A 20,292-nucleotide genomic window follows, 5' to 3' on the forward strand; every position below is an offset into this window, starting at 1 on the left:
ATTGTTAAAATATGTCTCCGGAATAGAACAGTAACCTCGGGAATCATCATTGGTCAATGCAAGTCAAACCGTCCACAAGTTTAACCGGCCGTAAAAAAGTGAAAATGGCATCATTGTGTGAGAAATAAATTTAAACAGGCCTCTTTTTTTAAACAGCAACACAACTTTTAACAGTTTACACACTTTATGGTTTATTTGTTACATTTATTTTTCCAAAGTTGAGTTAAATGAAAAAGTTTAAAAAAAATGAGGTGTGATGTTTGGCTGCATTGTAAAATGGAACATAAAACGCATGCGACACTTTTTTATTTGAATTATTCTGAGTAATTATATTAAGATGTAAGATTTCATGGTCATCATTATTGTATGACTATATTTTTTTACTGGTGTCAATGTAAATTTTAGGTGCGATGGACCGAGTGTACTCATAAACTCAGTTTAATGTATACATGATGTTATATGTACACATATCACTTAAATAAACATTTACTTAATTTTCTGACGTCAACATTTATCCTATTTATCCTATTTAATTTAGAAAACGATTTTATAATCGAATCGTTTAATTGCCTCCCAAATAAATGGATTTGATTCAAATTGCATTTGTTTAAGTTGCTCCTAAATTCCACGTTTCAAGCTTAGATGGTCGACATCAATCTATGTGTCCACCCCAAAAATCATCTACCGATTAAAGCGTTTTCAAATTATCTTGTCTATACATTTACTATCTTGCATTTAGTGGAATACAGGCAAAGTTTCATTTCATTTTTCGCACTGATGCGATGATGGTACATACATATGACTGAGATTTTACAACGTACACAGTATGACACAAATAACAACCAGTTATGTATATTTTCATATCAGTAGGTGGGTTCCTTTTATCCAACTACTGTTCGACCTTAACCCATTTATGCCTAGCGTTTAGAAAAAAACTTGGCAAACAGCGTAGACCCCGATGAGACGCCGCATGATGCGGCGTCTCATCGGGGTCTGCGCTATTTGCTTTAAGAAATTTCTGTAAGAATTATTCTAAATATGGAAATTAATATACTAGACATCCCTAATTTTGGAAAAAAATTCATCCAATTTTGAAGGATGGGAGAGTCCACTAGGCATAAATGGGTTAAACAGTCCACCTGGCACACATTCTTTAACTTCCTTAATGTCATGTTCATATGTGACAGCTTTTTACAAAAATAAAGAATTGTTTTACTTGTGTCACAACATATACTGCAAAATGGCGCCCTTTATTATTTCGCAATCAATCGCTTTCTCATATCCAATGTAATCAATGCATTTAGATCAAGCTAAAAGAAAGAGCAGTAATCGTTGGTTCAACTCAGATAAAATATGTATGTCATGTGTGCGTTTGATGGATAATTTAGCCAACACTAAAGGAAAGGACAACAGAAGAAAAAGTTCGTATTGTTTTTTAACTGTCTGCTAAGCAGTTACCTTTTCAAAATCCTTTTCAATTAAGAAGTTCTTTCATAATTATATACATATGTACTTCATTGTGCAAGTTGTAATCTGTCATTCCCTGCAAACATTCTAAATAAAAATGCCGCACATGAGTTCAAGTATCATAAGATCTCTAAGCTATGGTGCCGGCTATGTACATACTTGCTACTTGTGGCAGGGTGTAGTGTCCCGGGGCGGGTGGTGTAGTGGTCCTCCTTGTCGTGGATGACGACGAAGGCATTACCGTCGTATTAACACCAGGCTGCGTAATGTGAGTTATTGTTGAAATGCCTTGTGTAGATGCGGGATGCGTGTGGGGTATCGCGTTGTGATGGGTTGGAGGTGTCAGCTCTGTGGTCTGCGTGTGTGGAGTTGAATTGTTTAGAGCTGTATCCATCGTTGTGTTCTGCGTAATTGGAGTTGAACTGTTTGAAAGTGTACCCAGCGTTGTTGTCTGCGTCTTAGCAGGTGTACCCAGCGTTGTCGTCTGCGTATTAGCAGGTGTACCCAGCGTTGTCGTTAGCGTAGTAGCAGGTGTACCCTGCGTTGTCGTCTGCGTGGTAGAAGGTGTACCCAGCGTTGTCGTCTGCGTGTTAGATGGTGTACCCAGCGTTGTCGTCTGTGTGGTAGCAGGTGCACCCAGCGTTGTCGTCTGCGTGATAGCAGGTGTACTCAGAGTTGTCGTCTGCGTGGTAGCAGGTGTACCCAGCGTTGTCGTCTGAGTTACGCTAGCTGATGCCGGTGTAATTTATAGATCGACACGTTTATGACACTAACATCATAAGACTATAAATATTTGTTTATTGTTATAAAGTTTATTTGGTTAATTTTCAAATAACAAGAATATATTTAAAATAAAAGATATCATGCAAAATGAGGAAATTAGCAAATGTCATGATTCATAAATATAATAACTACATTGTATATATTCGAATAGGTACTAACATCATCATCGGTCAGTGAATTGACAATGTACAAAAACTTACGATCGAAATCGATAGTGTTCTGCGGCACGGGTTGTGTATTGCACGGGCCACTCATGCCCGTGCCGTCGCAGCAAAACTGACACAGGCGCTCTGTGCCCGGGGCGAAACTTGGGGTACCGGGAATTCCACGGAAGTCGCATGGATCAGCATGCAAGTGAGAGTGGTCGTATAGGCATTCGTATCTGCTCGAGCATCTGGAACAGTCAGGTAAATGTCATGGTGTTAACAAACCAAATGCATATAGTGTGTTCCCTTAACGTTTCCAAACGATATGAACATAGATTCAACAAGGTGTAACGTTCTTGTTGTGCATGTTTATGTAATACCGATCTTGAATAACTGTATGTTAAACGTATAATATCTACTATCATCTAAGTATCAATTTTGGTGCATCTTTTACAGCTTGTATGAGATAGGGAAACAGTGGAGAAAAATGATATTTTTAATGTCTTTTATTCTACTCCACGCAACCGTTGAATAGGTCGCGCTCTGGTAGAATTGGGCTCAATGCATTTGCTTGAAGTTTCTTCCCAGATAAGCCCTAGCACAGGCTTATCAGGGACGACACTTTCCGCATTGACTGGATTCATCTTACAAGAAAGTTCATTTAAACGAAAAATACAGAGAAACGCAATGTATCGTCCCTGATTACTTTGTGCGAACTAAACAGGCTAATATGAACGACAATTTACGACTAAACAGGCTTATATGGAACGACAATTTACGCGCATGCTTAAGCTCCGTTTTCCCAGAAAGATGTTGAAATGTTTTGCCAACTTGTGTGACTATGAATACCCTTTTTTGATGATGCTGAAGTTGCCGTGTTTGTCCACGAGAAGCACGTTGAGGCAGAAGGATTCGTAGGCATTACAAGTGACCACCGAGCTCTGACCACAGCTGGCCCCGTCACACTCCTCACACTCTGTGAACAGGCGCATAACAGAGGTCTCACGTATGTCAGTTATATACGCATGATAGAGGTTCCCACACATGTCAGTTATGTTCGCACGACAGAGGTCTCACATATGTCGGTTATGTTCGCACGACAGAGGTCCCACACTTGTCCGTTTTGTTCGCACGACAGAGGTCTCACATATGCCAGTTATATTTGCACGATAGAGGTCTCACATATGTCCGTTATGTTTGCACGATTGAGGTCTCACATATGCCAGTTATGTTCGCACGACAGAGGTCTCACATATGTCCGTTATGTACGCACGACAGAGGTCTCACATATGTCAGTTATGTACGCATGATAGAGGTTCTCACATTAGTCAGTTATGTATGCACGACAGAGGTCTCACATATGTCAGTTATGTTCGCACGACAGACGTCTCACATATGTCAGTTATGTACGCACGACAGAGGTCTCACATATGTCAGTTATGTTCGCACGACATAGGTCTCACATATGTCAGTTATGTACGCACGATAGAGGTCTCACATATGCCAGTTATGTTCGCACGATAGAGGTCTGACATATGTTAGTTATGTTGGCACGACAGAGGTCTCACATACGTCAGTTATGTTGGCACGATAGAGGTTCCCACATATGTCAGTTATGTTCGCACGATAGAGGTTCCCACATATGTCCGTTATGTTCGCACGATAGAGGTTCCCAAATACGTCAGCTTTGTTCGCACGATAGAGGTTCCCCCATATGTCAGTTATGTTCGCACGATAGAGGTCTCACATATGTCCGTTATGTTTGCACTATAGAGGTCTCACATATCCCAGTTATGTTCGCACGACAGAGGTCTCACATATGTCCGTTATATTCACACGAAAGAGGTCTCACATATGTCCGTTATGTTCGCACGACAGAGGTCTCACATATGTCAGTTATGTACGCACGACAAAGGTCTCACATATGTCAGTTATGTTCGCACGACATAGGTCTCACATATGTCAGTTATGTACGCACGATAGAGGTCTCACATATGCCCGTTATATTCGCACGACAGAGGTCTCACATATGTCAGTTATGTACGCACGACAGAGGTCTCACATATGTCAATTATGTTCGCACGACAGAGGTCTCACATATCCCAGTTATGTTCGCACGACAGAGGTCTCACATATGTCCGTTATATTCGCACGCAAGAGGTCTCTAAATGTCCGTTATGTTCGCACGACAGAGGTCTCACATATGTCAGTTACGTACGCATGATAGAGGTTCTCACATTACTCAGTAATGTATGCACGACAGTGGTCTCACATATGTCAGTTATGTTCGCACGACAGAGGTCTCACATATGTCAGTTATGTACGCACGACAGAGGTCTCACATATGTCAGTTATGTTCGCACGACATAGGTCTCACATATGTCAGTTATGTACGCACGATAGAGGTCTCACATATGCCCGTTATATTCGCACGACAGAGGTCTCACATATGTCCGTTTTGTTCGCACGACAGAGGTCTCACAAATATCAGTTATGTACGCGTGATAGAGGTTCTTACATATGTCAGATATCTACGCATGATAGAGGTTCCCACCTATGTCAGTTATGTACGCACGACAGAGGTTCCCAAATATGTCAGTTGTGTACGCATGATAGAGGTTCCCAGATATGTCAGTTATGTACGCATGATAGAAATTCACACATATGTCAGTTATGTACGCATGATAGAGGTTATTACATATATCAGTTATGTACGCATGGTAGAGGTTCCCACATATGACAGTGATGTACGCATGGTAGAGATTCCTATAAATGTCATATATGTACGCATGATAGAGGTTCCCAGATATGTCAGTTATGAACGCATGATAGAGGATCACACATATTTCGGTTATGTACGCATGGTAGAGGTTTCCACGTGTGTATTATGTACGCATGGCAGAGGTCAACACATATGTCATTATGTACTCATGGTAGAGGTTCCCAGATATGTCAGTTATGTACGCATGATAGAGGTTCTCACATATTTCGGTTATGTACGCATGATATAGGTTCCCACACATGTCAGTAATGTAAGCATGATGGAGGTTACCAGATATGTCAATAATATACTCATGGAAGAAGTCACCAATTATGTCAGTTATGTACGCATGAGAGAGGTTCCCACACATGTCAGTTGTGTACTTACATGTATGGTAGTGGTCCCACAGTTATGAACGCATGATAAAGGATCCCACATATGTCAGCTATCTACGCATGATAGAGGTTCTCACATTTGTCAGTTGTGTACGCATGATAGACGTTCCCAGATATGTCAGTTATGTACGCATGATAGAGGTTCTCGCATTTGTCGGTTATGTACGCATGATAGAGGTTCCCACTTATGTCTGTATTGTACGCTTGGAAGAGGTTCCCACATATGTAAGTTGTGTACGTATGAAAGAGGTTCCCACGTGTGTAAGTTATGTACGCATGATAGAGGTTCTCACATATGTAAGTTACGTACGCATGATAGAGTTTCTCACATTTGTCGGTTATGTACGCATGATACAGGTTCCCACGTATGTCAGTATTGTACGCATGATAGAGGTTCCCGCATATGCCAGTTATGTACGCATGATAGAGGTTCTCACATTTGTCGGTTATATACGCATGATATGGATTCCACATATGTCAGACGTGTACGTATGTGTTATAGTGGTCCCACATATGTCAGTTATGTACGCATAATAGAGGTTCCGATGTATGTCAGTATTGTACGCATGATAGAGTAAGTTATATACGCATGGTAAAGGTTCCCACACATGTCAGTTATATGCGTATGGTAGTGGTCCCACATATATCAGTTATGTACTCCTGGCAGAGGTCACCAATTATGTCAGTTATGTTCGCACGACAGAGGTCTCACATACGTCAGTTATGTTCGCACGATAGAGGTTCCCACATATGTCAGTTATGTTCGCACGATAGAGGTTCCCACATATGTCCGTTATGTTCGCACGATAGAGGTTCCCACATACGTCAGTTATGTTCGCACGATAGAGGTTCCCACAAATGTCACTTATGTTCGCACGATAGAGGTATAACATATGTCCGTTATGTTTGCACGATACAGGTCTCACATATCCCAGTTATGTTCGCACGACAGAGGTCTCACATATGCCAGTTATGTTCGCACGACAGTGGTCTCACATATGTCCGTTTTGTTTGCACGACAGATGTCTTACAAATATCAGTTATGTATGCATGATAGAGGTTCTCACATATGTCAGATATCTACGCATGATTGAGGTTCCCACCTATGTCAGTTATGTACGCACGACAGAGGTTCCCAAATATGTCAGTTGTGTACGCATGATAGAGGTTCCCAGATATGTCTGTTATGTACGCATGATAGAGGTTCACACATATGTCAGTTATGTACGCATAATAGAGGTTATTACATATGTCAGTTATGTACGCATGGTAGAGGTTCCCACATATGTCAGTGATGTACGCATGGTAGAGAATCCTACAAATGTCATATATGTACGCATGATAGAGGTTCCCAGATATGTCAGTTATGTATGCATGATAGAGGATCTCACATATTTCGGTTATGTACGCATGGTAGAGGTTTCCACATGTGTATTATGTACGCATGGCAGAGGTCACCACATATGTCATTATGTACTCATGTAAGAGGTTCTCAGATATGTCAGTTATGTACGCATGACAGAGGTTCTCACATATTTCGATTATGTACGCATGATATAGGTTCCCACACATGTCAGTAATGTAAGCATGATGGAGGTTACCAGATATGTCAATAATATACTCATGGAAGAAGTCACCAATTATGTCAGTTATGTACGCATGATAGAGGTTCCCACACATGTCAGTTGTGTACATACATGTATGGTAGTGGTCCCACAGTTATGAACGCATGATAAAGATCCAACATATGTCAGCGCTCTACGCATGATAGAGGTTCTCACATTTGTCAGTTGTGTACGCATGATAGACGTTCCCAGATATGTCAGTTATGTACGCATTATAAAGGTTCTCGCATTTGTCGGTTATGTACGCATGATAGAGGTTCCCACAAATGTAAGTTGTGTACGCATGAAAGAGGTTCCCACGTGTGTAAGTTATGTACGCATGATAGAGGTTCTCACATATGTAAGTTATGTACGCATGATAGAGTTTCTCACATTTGTCGGTTATGTACGCATGATAGAGGTTCCCACGTATGTCAGTATTGTACGCATGATAGAGGTTCCCGCATATGCCAGTTATGTACGCATGATAGAGGTTCTCACATTTGTCGGTTATATACGCATGATAGGGATTCCACATATGTCAGACGTGTACGCATGTGTTATAGTGGTCCCACATATGTCAGTTATGTACGCATAATAGAGGTTCCGATGTATGTCAGTATTGTACGCATGATAGAGGTTCCCACATATGTCAGTTATATACGCATGGTAAAGGTTCCCACACATGTCAGTTATATGCGTATGGTAGTGGTCCCACATATATCAGTTATGTACTCCTGGCAGAGGTCACCAATTATGTCAGTTATGACGCATGATAGAGGTTCCCACACATGTCAGTTGCGTACGTAAATGTATCATAGATGTTCCCACATATGTCAGTTATGAACGTATGATAGAGTTTCCCTCATATGTCAGCTATATACGCATGCTAGAGGTTCTCACATTTGTCAGTTATAAACTCCTGATAGAGATTCCAAATATGTCAGTTGTGTACGCATGATAGTTTCGAATATATGTCAGTTATGTACGTATGGTAGTGGTCCCACATATGTCAGATAAGTACGTATGGTAGTGGTCCCACATATGTCAGTTTTGTACGTATGATAGAGGTACCCAATTATGTCAGTTACGTACGTATGAGAGAGGTTCCCACATATGTCCGTTATTTGAGCATGGTAGTGGTCACCACATATATGAGTAATGTACGCATGGTAGTGGTCCAATATATGCCAGTTATGAACGCATGATATAGATTCCCACATGTGCCGGTAATGTATGTATAGTAGAGGTTCGACATATGCTAGTCATGTACGTAGGGTATTGGTCCCACATATGTCAGTTATGTACGTATGGTAGAGGTTCCCATATATGTCAGTTATGGACACATGGTAGAGGTTCCCATTTATATTAGTTATGTACGTGTGGTATGGGTTCCCAAATATGTCAGTTATGCACGTATGATAAAGGTTCCCACATGTCACTTATGCTCGCATGGTTGAGGTTCCCACATATGTCGGTTGTGTACGTATGATAGAGGTTCCCAGATATGTCAGTTATGGACGCATGATAGAGGATCCCAAATATGTCAGTTGTGTACGCATGATAGAGGTTCCCAGATATGTCAGTTATGTACGCGTGATAGAGGTTCCCACATATGTCAGTTATGTACGCCTGACAGAGGTTCACACATATATCAGTTATGTACGATTGCTCAAATACGTGAAAATGATGTGTCGATATTCTATTTATATTTCTTATCAATCATTGTTGTAAAATCACTGTAATTTTAACACGGCACTGTCTTATCTTTGAATATAGAAAAAAGTGTAGTTGGCAGACTGACCCTTCAGTTCGCTATAAAGTCCCGAAACTGCGCGCATTCCAGGCGCTCTTTCAACAGGCATAAAATAGAGGTTTCCAAATTAATAACAATTCAAAACAAATTCGGGAATTGTCACAAACATATTCCAAAAATATACCTAAAATTTAAAAATGAGTTTCCTGTTAAATCTAATTTCTATTATCAACATGAAAGTAATGCGCTATGCTTTACCGATACCTAAATTATTTATAGTGTTATTGTTTTTGTTTACATAAATCGCACTCTTAACAGTTCCGTAACAACACGAATGATTTCAGTGCTTCACTTTACAATAGTTTGGTTTGACCACAATTAATTACAAGAAAACGCTGAGCTCACGAGTGGTAAGGCTGCTTCCGGTTGGAGACAGATGATGCGAGGTGTGAGTTGGTTTGGTGTGAACGGAAGTTGTCGACTTGACTGGTGGGCTGGTCGTAGTTGTCGGCGGCCTTGACGCCGTCAGTGGTGGGAAACCTAAAATAAACACACAACATACACAATTCCAAAGGAAACAAAGTAAATATAGTGTCCGCCTTGTTGTCAGGAAGTTCAAAACTCGATCAACAATCTTGGGGAATCACAAAGCATCAATATTTGATCAACACAATCCATGTTAACGTCTCGAGAGTATATAAACAGCCATCTTCTACCACTACTAGCGGCTTATCGCTTAACTTAAGAAAAAAAAATTACTGTTGCAAGCCAATAAATGGTAATTTTAGAACACTAATATTTTTACTTTCACTATAATTTGTGATAATCACCAACAAAAATACAGAGCCGTGTGTTTTAAGCCATCAATCGTGATACGTCGGCTATCTCCGGATTCATCCGTAAGATAGGCCTCGTGGCTAAAGGTTGCCTTCTTGCCTTGTATGACTACTTTACTACCCAAAAGGTTATCAGTTTATTGTTATGAGGCCGTATACGACGCGCGTTGAACTAGCGCCAAACTTTTTACCGAAACTTTGATATTTAGAGAACAGTCAACGTTCATTTGTCTTGCATTTTACCTATTATCCAAATTATTTACTTTTCCAACGTTATTTAATCACGCTATTGTCTACTATTTAAGATGCATTTACGGTGTTTACAAAACCAACGAAACCGAAAGTGAAACTAGATGCATTACGTTTCGCGATGTAAACACTATATATGTGTTCAGTTTGAGGACACATAACGATCCCAGACGATGTGCAATACAGACTATCATTGCCGATTGTAGCACTGGCTAAAAAATAACTATGATGACAGGTCATGTTTAAAAATTTAATCAAAATAATGTCTGGGTTAATCATTAATATAATTAATGCATGTATCTGATATAATTCATTATTGGTTGTATCTTTTTTCGACGTAGCTGTCTACCCAGCTTTTCACATTAGCCTGATCTTTGTAAGCGACCAATCAATTTGAATGTAAAAGTTCCCGAAGGTAGGCCTGAAACTTTTCGCAGTAGAAAACGTTCAATCTACAAACAGATTTCACATTTACATTAATATGTTATTCCATCGACTTTCTATATTTGGGAAGTATAGGGTATGAAAAGGGATACTACAGTACATTTAGCAACGATGTTAACTGCGTATTTAGCATGAAAAAATGTTATCTCTAATTTTTGCGAGAAAGAGCAGGTTCACACTCAATTCTCGACAGCAATACAGAGTGTGGGCCCCTTTATATTTAGAAGAATGTCAGCGCCAGAGCGATTTACTTAAAGGCTGAGTTCTCATATTTGGTACTTACTACGATATTGCATTCTGTGCACTCATACATTTTAGATCATATAAGTATTGTTGTTCAGTAACGTGATATACGCTTTGACGAAAATATTTTAAATTGTTTTCGAAATTGACCGCTAAACACGTAAATGTTCAAAGCTTTAAACAAGCCGTCGTTCTAGCAGTGGAATTGTTACCTAACTTTAATGCATTGCATTCCAACCCACAAGGTATCAAGGTCAATTTGCGGTCAGTTACAGAAATCGTTATATAAACTATGTTCACTTGAAGTTTACTTTGATCAGAAATATACTAAATAAAGCTATTCGGTGATATTATTATGGTATGTCAATCATAGATTTTTAATGTGTATTCAACAATTTCATGATAAGGACCACTTTTTATTGATTTAATTAGAAATAAGTATCCATTTAGACCAATTTATTAAGCATGAGCACGATTATTCACGATTCTATTAATAATGGAATCAAATAAGATTCGAGTTTTGCCGGCTGACCTATATATGCTTTCATTTAATTTCATGCTTCTTGTGTTTTTTATTTCTGTAAATATTGATATCCGAGTAATAATATCTAAAAAAAAGCGAAATAAGCCACGAAATCTGTCGCAACACCCCGTAATTGGTTTGCGTGTGATGCAGCTAAGAACTGCGCAAAAGAAATGCATTCGCTATTTTTGATCTCATCGGTATAACTTTTGATCGTCCATAAACACCGACCACAATCAACGCCGTATATCTTTTTATGTCCCCCACCCACTATAGTGTGGGACATATTGTTTTTGCCCTGTCTGTTGGTTGGTTGGTTGGTCTGTTGGTTTGCGCCAACTTTACCATTTGCAATTACTTTTGCAATATTGAAGATAGCAACATGATATTTGGCATGCATATGTATCTCATAGAGCTGCACATTTTGAGTGGTGAAAGGTCAAGGTCAAGGTCATCCTTCAAAGTCAGAGGTCAAATATATAGGGCCAAAATCGCTAATTTTATGAATACTTTCGCAATATTGTATATAGCAACTTGATATTTGGCATGCATGTGTATCTCATGGAGCCGCACATTTTGAGTGGTGAAAGGTCAAGGTCAAGGTCATCCTTCAAGGTCAAAGGTCAACAAAAAAAGCGGCGAAGAAGGGGACATAGTGTTTCTGACAAACACATTTCTTGTTAAGATATTTCTTGTTTATAAGTACATGATATTAACAAATTTAAAACGTTTGTTCATAAATTAACATTTTGTGTTTTATTATTGTCATTAAGCTAATGTAGAATTTTATCATTATCATCATTAAATATTCTAAAAATTGAAAAAAGTCTTAAATTATCATTAGTATTTATTTTAAAGTAGATTTTTTGCTTGATAAAAAATGTACTTACAAGGGTTTTAGTTTTTACTTTTAACCTATGATTGCATTTAAATTACTAACTATGAACATGTAATTGTAATGCTCTTGAGTTCGTTTCCTGGGCCTCGAACCATTATTTGGTTGTCTCTTGGAGATTTCTTAAGAATGCACCCACACTGGGGATCAAACCAGTGTACGCCCGGTCATTAGGTTGACATCACACCATTATATACCAGCAACCTTCAATTATTTTAGTTTTTCAGCATTATTATCCCCGCGCTTTTTGAAAAGCGTGTGGATGTTGTGGTTTTCTCCGCCGTCCGTCCATCTGTCCGTCCGTCCGTCCGTCCTTCCTGGCCACTTATATCTCCTACACTATTTGCACTAGAACCTTGAAACTTACACACATGGTAGCTATGAGCCTATGTGCGACGGTGCACTATCCGGAATTTTTATCTGACACATGGGTCAGAAATTATGGGGGTTGGGGTGGGGCCGGGTCAGAGACTTTTACTTATTTTTATGCCCCCGGTATGGTGCATTTGCCATAACTTTTGCAATATTGAAGATAGCAACTTAATATTTGGCATGCATGTGTATCTCATAGAGCTGCACATCTTGAGTGGTGAAAGGTTAAGGTCAGGGTCATTCTTCAAGGTCAAACGTCAAAAAAATAAATCCAAGGGAAGTAATAAGCTTTAAAGAGAGGTTAGTTATGAACCTGCCAAATGATTTTTTTTTATAAACCAAAGCGGCGCAGGAGGGAGCATTGTGTTTCTGACAAACACATCTCTTGTTTTATGTTATTTTACATGAACTTCTTCATTTCTACACCGATTCACTTCCAATTGATACTGGACATCTCTTATGACAATACGCTAAATCTCAACTATGCATGGCCCCATTACCAAACCTGTGGTGCCCCTGGGTCAAACATGTGGCATTGTGATACGCGTCGGCCTCTGCCGCGCCATTTCTAGTATAATATAATGTTGCTACATGATTTTGGAAAATGATAAATGTGCAGTACTCAAGTCTAAATGCATGCAATTTTAATTGCGTATACCCCTACATGCATGAGTGATAACTACCTGTGCTTGATTATTAGTTGCAAGTTCACTTTTTACACGTATACTGGATAATGAAAGACTGATAAGCATCAACTTAACAACTCATCTCCCCAATAATACTTCGTGTGGCTCATTCTCAGAACAAACCCACAGTCAGTGAGAAAACTACAGAGTAAAAAGACCACTGGATTGTGACAATTCTGGCTGATCAAGCAAATGTTAATTACTATCATTTAATATAAAGAAGAATTCCATTGTCATTTACATTTTATACTAATTATGACATTGACCAACACAGAAAATATTTCAAATGTTGATTTTCCAGAAATTGACTGTAAGAATTAGATACTGTTGTAAGCTTCACTCCACTTTGTCTGAAAATAAAAATCCTAAATGATGTAATAGAAACATACATATTTTATTTCTAGTTTTACAAGGATATGTAATACATATATTATAAATTTATAATATCTTAATATTACAGCAGTATTCATTGCTTGTCTGAGAGTACTTTAGAAATCAGGGATTATTATGTTACTAAGTCAGCCTTAATATTTATATTATTAGTGTTGAAACAGATTTACATGTGTATAATTCAATGAGGATGCATAAAGATTAAAAAACGATATATGTATAAATCAATAAAGATTCGATAACAATCATAAACTGTGCAATTTTTCATTAGTGCGTGAAAGTATTTGTAGTCATTTTGCGTTTTTGAAATATGATTTATGTGAATTTGAATTAATATATCAAACTTTGGTGATTGTCTCACACAAAACTGTTAATTTCATATACAGAATGTATTATTGTAATATTCATTTTTTAGTATAAAAAGCACTTTTCGCGGACTTTTTTTATTTATAGCAATTGCATATTTTATAATATTGACTGCATTTATAAACTGTGTTCATGCAAGCATGGGCATGGTTTCATTTTTTGAGTATCTAAAAAAATAAAATTAAACATTAAGTTTTGATGTAAAATCAGTTTTTAAATGCAAGTGTCTATTTCACTTATAGATTAAAACAGCATATTAAACATTATTGAAAAGATTATTCCAATATTGATGTCATCTTCAAACTTTGCATAGTGAAGTTAATTGAACATTGTATTGAACTGTATGGGAAGCTATATTTTTTTAAGTATTGTATGTTGTATTATACCAAATGCATTATTTCTACCACAAGTAGACCATGTAAGGCCTACTGCTACTAAATAGGCACTGATCTAAATTTGACACTGTTTTGATGCACATGAAAAACTTAAATTATTACTACACATGAGTAGTTTTTCTACTTTTTCGACGTTTTTTTTTTTGCAAAATAGTGTTATGCATTTCAAAATATATTTAAAACACTAAAAATGCACTAAAACCCTTTACCACTTAGATACGTATTTTCACGCATTTGTAGTGCCTTAGAAAGTTATAATTAATTTTAAGACCTTTCTTACCAAATTTAAGTTGTTAAGGCTTCATCTCCAAACCTAAGATACTGATGAGCAGCAAACAGCATAAACAGACTGCGAGTTACTCGCAGGCAGTTTTGGTTTTATGCTGTTTGCACAGTCAAAGCCATTTCTACTTTGTCTCTCAGTGGGAAAGGATTAACCTACCTATTTCCTGGTAAAGTGTATTTGTGATGATGAAAAATACACATGAAGAGTATTACCGGTAATGCTGGAAAAATGCAGAAAAAAATACATTTGTTTATGTTAAAAGTGTGTCTTGTCTGCATTTTTAAGTGTATTAAATGCACATTAAAGGCAGAGAAATGCAGTGCCAATACTGTTACATGTAATGGGCATTAAAAGCACTTTTTCTTATAATTAAAAGCTTTAGTGAATTGAAATCATCTTTTTATCACGTTTTTAACAATTAATAATACCCTTTTATATTTTTCTTCTGAAATGTGACATTTAAATTACATTTGCACCACATATTTGAGATATAATTTGTGCTCATATGCTTTTTCATTACACTATATGATATCATTTGTATGAATCATGTGTTCTGCGTTGAAAAAAATGTATATGCTACTTCTGTTTTGTTGTACTAAAATTACCCGTAAATTAATTCGAAAGCTCAACAGATAAATAGCAGTGTGACTTGATGATAATTCGTCCCCAATTCTATATGGCCAATGACAAATTTCCAGATTTGACAAATTAGTCATAACTGGGATCCCAGAGGCAGACTTTCCTCTTACTTGTATTCAATTTAATACACGATCTTAATTGCTCTTTGGCAAATCTTCGTTGGTCACAGTATTCAACTGATTTTTTTTTCACTTTGAAGTTATTATATTGTCATTTTTTATCAGACAACATCTCTCTTCAAAAGTTTAACCTGATTGCTTGGTGAATTTTTAGAAACAAGATCAATGCATCAAAACATAAAATGAAAAAATATGTAATAGTAAAAATGGCAGTAATAAATCACTAGATTATGTGCCTTAAATCTGAGATCCTATGGTGATGTATTGCAATTTCTCATAAATAATGTGGCCCATAGTTGTATAATTGTATAGTCGCATACATGAGTGGTGTCATAATACAATTGAAAGCCTAAAATGTACTAAACAATTTGAAATTTGATGTTGTTTTTTTTTCAAGATCTGTTATATATATATATTATATACATTATAGTTGTGAAAGGTTAACATGCAACATAGTTGCTGTAATTAAGTGACAGTTAGTTTTTTTATTTGGTTGGATGCACATGCAGATACATCATGTTTTTTGCAGAGGACAGTAGCAAAAAAGGATTTTCACATTGTTTTAGTATTAAAATTAGTAATGTAGTTAGAAGAACAGAAGCATCAATTATAATATTTATTGGTATAAAAACGTGTTAGTGGCATATTGGATTTGTCCATCTAGCTACAAGAAGACCCTGTTTTATCCCCACTGGCACTGTGTGAGAGTTCTCAAAATCTTTAAATAATATGAATAAGTAAAGATAAGGCCGAGTAAGCCTTGTTGATTTGGGGGCTAAAAAACCTGAAATCTTTTGACCCAGGTTTAAGGCCGAGGCCAAATAAACCCGAGGCCGCATGAGCCTGCTTTACTATGAACAAGTATTGTCTCTATCCAGGAAACAGGCTTAAATGTTTTACTAAGCTTTAGATTTTCAGTGCAATCGATCTAAAATAAATTGGTTAAAATAATTAATTAAATTGTAAAAATAAACATTCTCACAAATTCAATTATTTACTTTTCCTGTGTACATGAATCATTTCAATCTTGATGGTTTGAAAACTATGTCAAAAGCAGCATATCTATGAAACACTATTATTTTGAATATTGCAATGTTCCACAGAAATGATGCTGATGATAATGCTACACGATGATGAAGTTTTAGATATTTCTTAATTACATTTCCACCATCAATTCCATTACCAGTGCAATTGCTTCGAACACATTTGAAAATAACACTATTCCACACTAGAACCATGACTCATGTACTCAATTTCTCAACTTTTCGCGATTAAAATCGTCTTCCACTGAGGTTTTTTTTCGAGCGTCGTCCTGACTTATCATTTCCCTGATATGTAATTGATTGATTGATTGATTGATTGATTGATTGATTGATTGATTGATTTCAATTTATAATGGCAGATTACATGGCAATACAAGTATAACACACACATGTACTTAAACAACAAAGAAACATGATGCCCACGGCCCGGCCATATTGTTGTTGTTGAACTTTTGAAAGTAGTTCAAAATATGCCGACCATTAACCCAGAGATTGATTTATGGAATAAATCGTCTGCTGATCCAGAGTGTGAAGCCATGTGTGTCAAGCCATGTGTTTGAAAGCATGTGTTTGAAGCCATGTGTTTGAAATGATTAATGACTCATTTTCTTTTAATCTAATTTTATCTATAAACATTCATAACTAGTTTAACCGACTGCATTCCAGTACTAGGTTTGGTTTTACATACTTTAGTTTATGCATTCGGAAAGGGTCTGTCTTTCGAGTTGAAATATTCGTGTTCAATGAAGTATTGCGAGTAAATGATTGTTTTCTTTGTTTTAAATATGCGAGAATGCCAAACTTACTATATTCATGTATCAATAAAAATATGCGTAAATATAATTTAATCAAACTTACTGTAGTTTTGCTGGCCTGGGAAACTCAGGGTATGATCTAAACAATAATGGACATTAAGCGGATCTTCATTCTCGCAACAATAGGTGCAGTATAGACCCACGGGAATCTGTGAGTAGTCCTGTTGGGCACACCCCGGGGTTGTCCTTGATGTGTTCACCCACTGATTTATACAGTCTATTTGCGACAGGCATCTAAAAATAACAAACGGACAAATATTAGATCATATAAATTAAGTCTCGTTGTAGATAAACAAGTCTTAATGAATGTGTTTAAAATGTCGTAAGAGATAAGCCAGTGCAATTAGCACATTCTAATCAGGGACGACACTTGCCGCTGTTGTTTTTGTTTTGTTTTAAACAACTCTCTTCTCAGTAAAAAATCCAGTTTAAGCGGACAGTGTTGTTGCTGATAAGCCTGTGTCCGGGCCATATCCGGGCACATGCAATACGTCCCATAACGCGGCTCATTTATTTGTATGTTATGACTCTATGGGTCGCTATGATATGACTCTATGGGTCGCTATGTTATGACTCTATGGGTCGCTATGTTATGACTCTATGGGTCGCTTTGTTATGACTCTATGGGTGGCTATGTTTTCGGGCACCCGAACGAAAACACAACAACATTACTCTCTGGAAATCCAGACAATCGAGCGATGATACGTTCATCTTTTTTTTCCAGAAGGTTTGCTGGCTTCATTACTTTTTTTTCTACATGTAAATCCAAAGTTTTTTTCATATCAATATTTTCTTTTATCCTATTACCACATGAAAATCGATAGTATAACAACTTTAGCTTTATATAATCGCTATTTTTAGATCAGATTTGTTTAGTGTGTTTTTTTCCAAAAAATCGCGAATACATTTTTGTCAGCTACGGAAAAACAAAATCGTCAAAAAAATGCGATATTTGATTATTATTAATGGAAAATAGGAGGAAATAATAGGATAAATATAATATTATGTGACGCATAATAAACTTGATCTTTATCCAACACTCACATAATTTTCTCTTTATACTCATTTGTATCCAATATTCTGGGATGTAAATTAAAGGATTTGCTAACATCCGTATAATGATTTCTTGATATTGGATTTTATTTTACCGATAGTATCAAAGTAGTATGAAACAGATACATATTGTTGTTTAACTGCGTTATGTAAGTATTAATTAAGTAAATTAACAATATGATGATGATGATGATGATGATGATGATGATGATGATGATGATGATGATGATGATGATGATGATGATGATGATGATGATGATGATGATGATGATGATGATGATGATGATAATGATGATGATGGTGATGATGACGATGATGATGATGACGATGGTGGTGGAGATAATGATGATGATAATGATGATTTTGATTATGATTATGATCATCATAATAATGATGGTGGTAGTGATGATGATGATGATGATGATTATGACGATCATGATCATGGTCATGATCATGGTTAATAGTTCTTCTAAATGTTTTTCAACGAGGCCAAACAATAGACGCGAAGCCGCTGGCCATGTATTACACGTGAGCGTTTCGGCGACATATTTGACCAACAAATTATTGTTTCACATGAGTTGATAACTATTTATTCTGTAGTAGATTCAAGTCGACACACACAAAGTAAACGGACATCAGTTCATTAATTCATTAGTCGACCTAAACTTCCTTTATAAGTACGTTATTGTCTTATATTTCACACTACTTTATGTGTTCTTTATCTATAAGTTATTTCCATTCTTCTGTACATGTCTCGCGCATGAGTTTGACCATAAAAGTATGGTTCATGTGGTACCTGTGTATAAGTCAATCGATAGAAAACAGCTTGGCTGATTCGCAGGAAAAGTGTTTTGCGAAAACGTCTTGTCGTTTACCGAAAAGTACTTACTGCTTACTGAAGAGTATCCGTGTACCGTTGTTGTAAACGGTGGTGGAGCAAATTGTCGGGGCTGTACATCCTTTGATAGATTTGGAGCAGCGAGGATCGTCAGTACAGGCCATGTCCACTGTGTCCATACAGATACAACACACTAGAAATAGAACGAAATAAAACAAAAGGCACCAGGAATATATGTAAATATGCAAAGTTGTAACATGCTAAGCAAAATGGCAAACATTTGCTTCATGAACACACCTTCGGCCAGGGACATAAGATGATATTGACAAATGGAGTGAGAACTATGGCATAACAGGAAATTTTAGCTTAACTAAACGAAGCATGAATTTATAGAATACATGCGTATCTTGGAATTGTATATTTACAAAAATGTACTTTTAAAAACGGATGTTGTTTCAAATCCTAAGAAAGTTAACCTCAAGGTTGACAAAGTAAATCCTGTGCAAAAAAAACAACAACATGCATAAATGTTGGCAAAGTAAATCATGTGTAGTAACAACCACATCATCAAGGTTGACAAGGTAAATCCTGTGTAGAAACAACCATATGCATCACAATTGACAAAGTAAATCCTGTGTAGAAACAACCACATGCATCAAGGTTGGCAAAGTAAATCATGTGTAGAAACAACCACGTGCATCAAGGTTGGCAAAGTAAATCCTACGCAGAAACAACCATATGCATCACGATTGACAAAGTAAATCCTGTGTAGAAACAACCACATGCATTAAGGTTGGAAAAGTAAATTATGTGTTAAAACACCCACGTGCATCAAGGTTGGCAAAGTAAATCATGTGTAGAAACAACCACATGCATCAAGATTGACAAAGTAAATACTGTTAAAAAAACAACTAAATGCATCAAGGTTGGCAAAGTAAATCTTGTGTAGAAACATGCATCAAGATTGACAAAGTAAACACTGTGTAAAAACAAATAAATACATCAAGGTTGGAAAAGTAAATCTTGTGTAGTAGCAACCACAAACATCAAGGTTTGCAAAGTAAATCCTGTGTTGAAACAACCGCATGCATCAAGTATGAGAAAGTAAATCCTGTGTAGAAACAACCACATGCATCAATGTTTACAAAGTAAATCCTGTGAACAACCACATGCATCATGGTTGACAAA

The 20,292-nt window shown here is 37.0% G+C and overlaps 1 protein-coding gene across 1 annotated transcript in view; it reads right to left on the reverse strand.

Annotated features, from left to right (window-relative positions):
- Nucleotides 1-20,292, reverse strand: part of LOC127837560 (mucin-2-like) — a 40,283-nt gene that overhangs the window by 12,839 nt on the left and 7,152 nt on the right. The window contains exons 3-8 of the mRNA XM_052364752.1: nucleotides 19,156-19,297; nucleotides 17,257-17,447; nucleotides 9,318-9,452; nucleotides 3,246-3,372; nucleotides 2,451-2,644; nucleotides 1,627-2,196 (exon numbers count right to left, since the gene is read on the reverse strand). Coding sequence (XP_052220712.1) covers nucleotides 1,627-2,196; nucleotides 2,451-2,644; nucleotides 3,246-3,372; nucleotides 9,318-9,452; nucleotides 17,257-17,447; nucleotides 19,156-19,297 — 1,359 coding nt within the window. The remainder of the gene's footprint in view (nucleotides 1-1,626; nucleotides 2,197-2,450; nucleotides 2,645-3,245; nucleotides 3,373-9,317; nucleotides 9,453-17,256; nucleotides 17,448-19,155; nucleotides 19,298-20,292) is intronic.

Source organism: Dreissena polymorpha, chromosome 7 (assembly GCF_020536995.1).
Source record: "Dreissena polymorpha isolate Duluth1 chromosome 7, UMN_Dpol_1.0, whole genome shotgun sequence".
In the NCBI taxonomy this organism is placed as follows: domain Eukaryota; kingdom Metazoa; phylum Mollusca; class Bivalvia; order Myida; family Dreissenidae; genus Dreissena; species Dreissena polymorpha.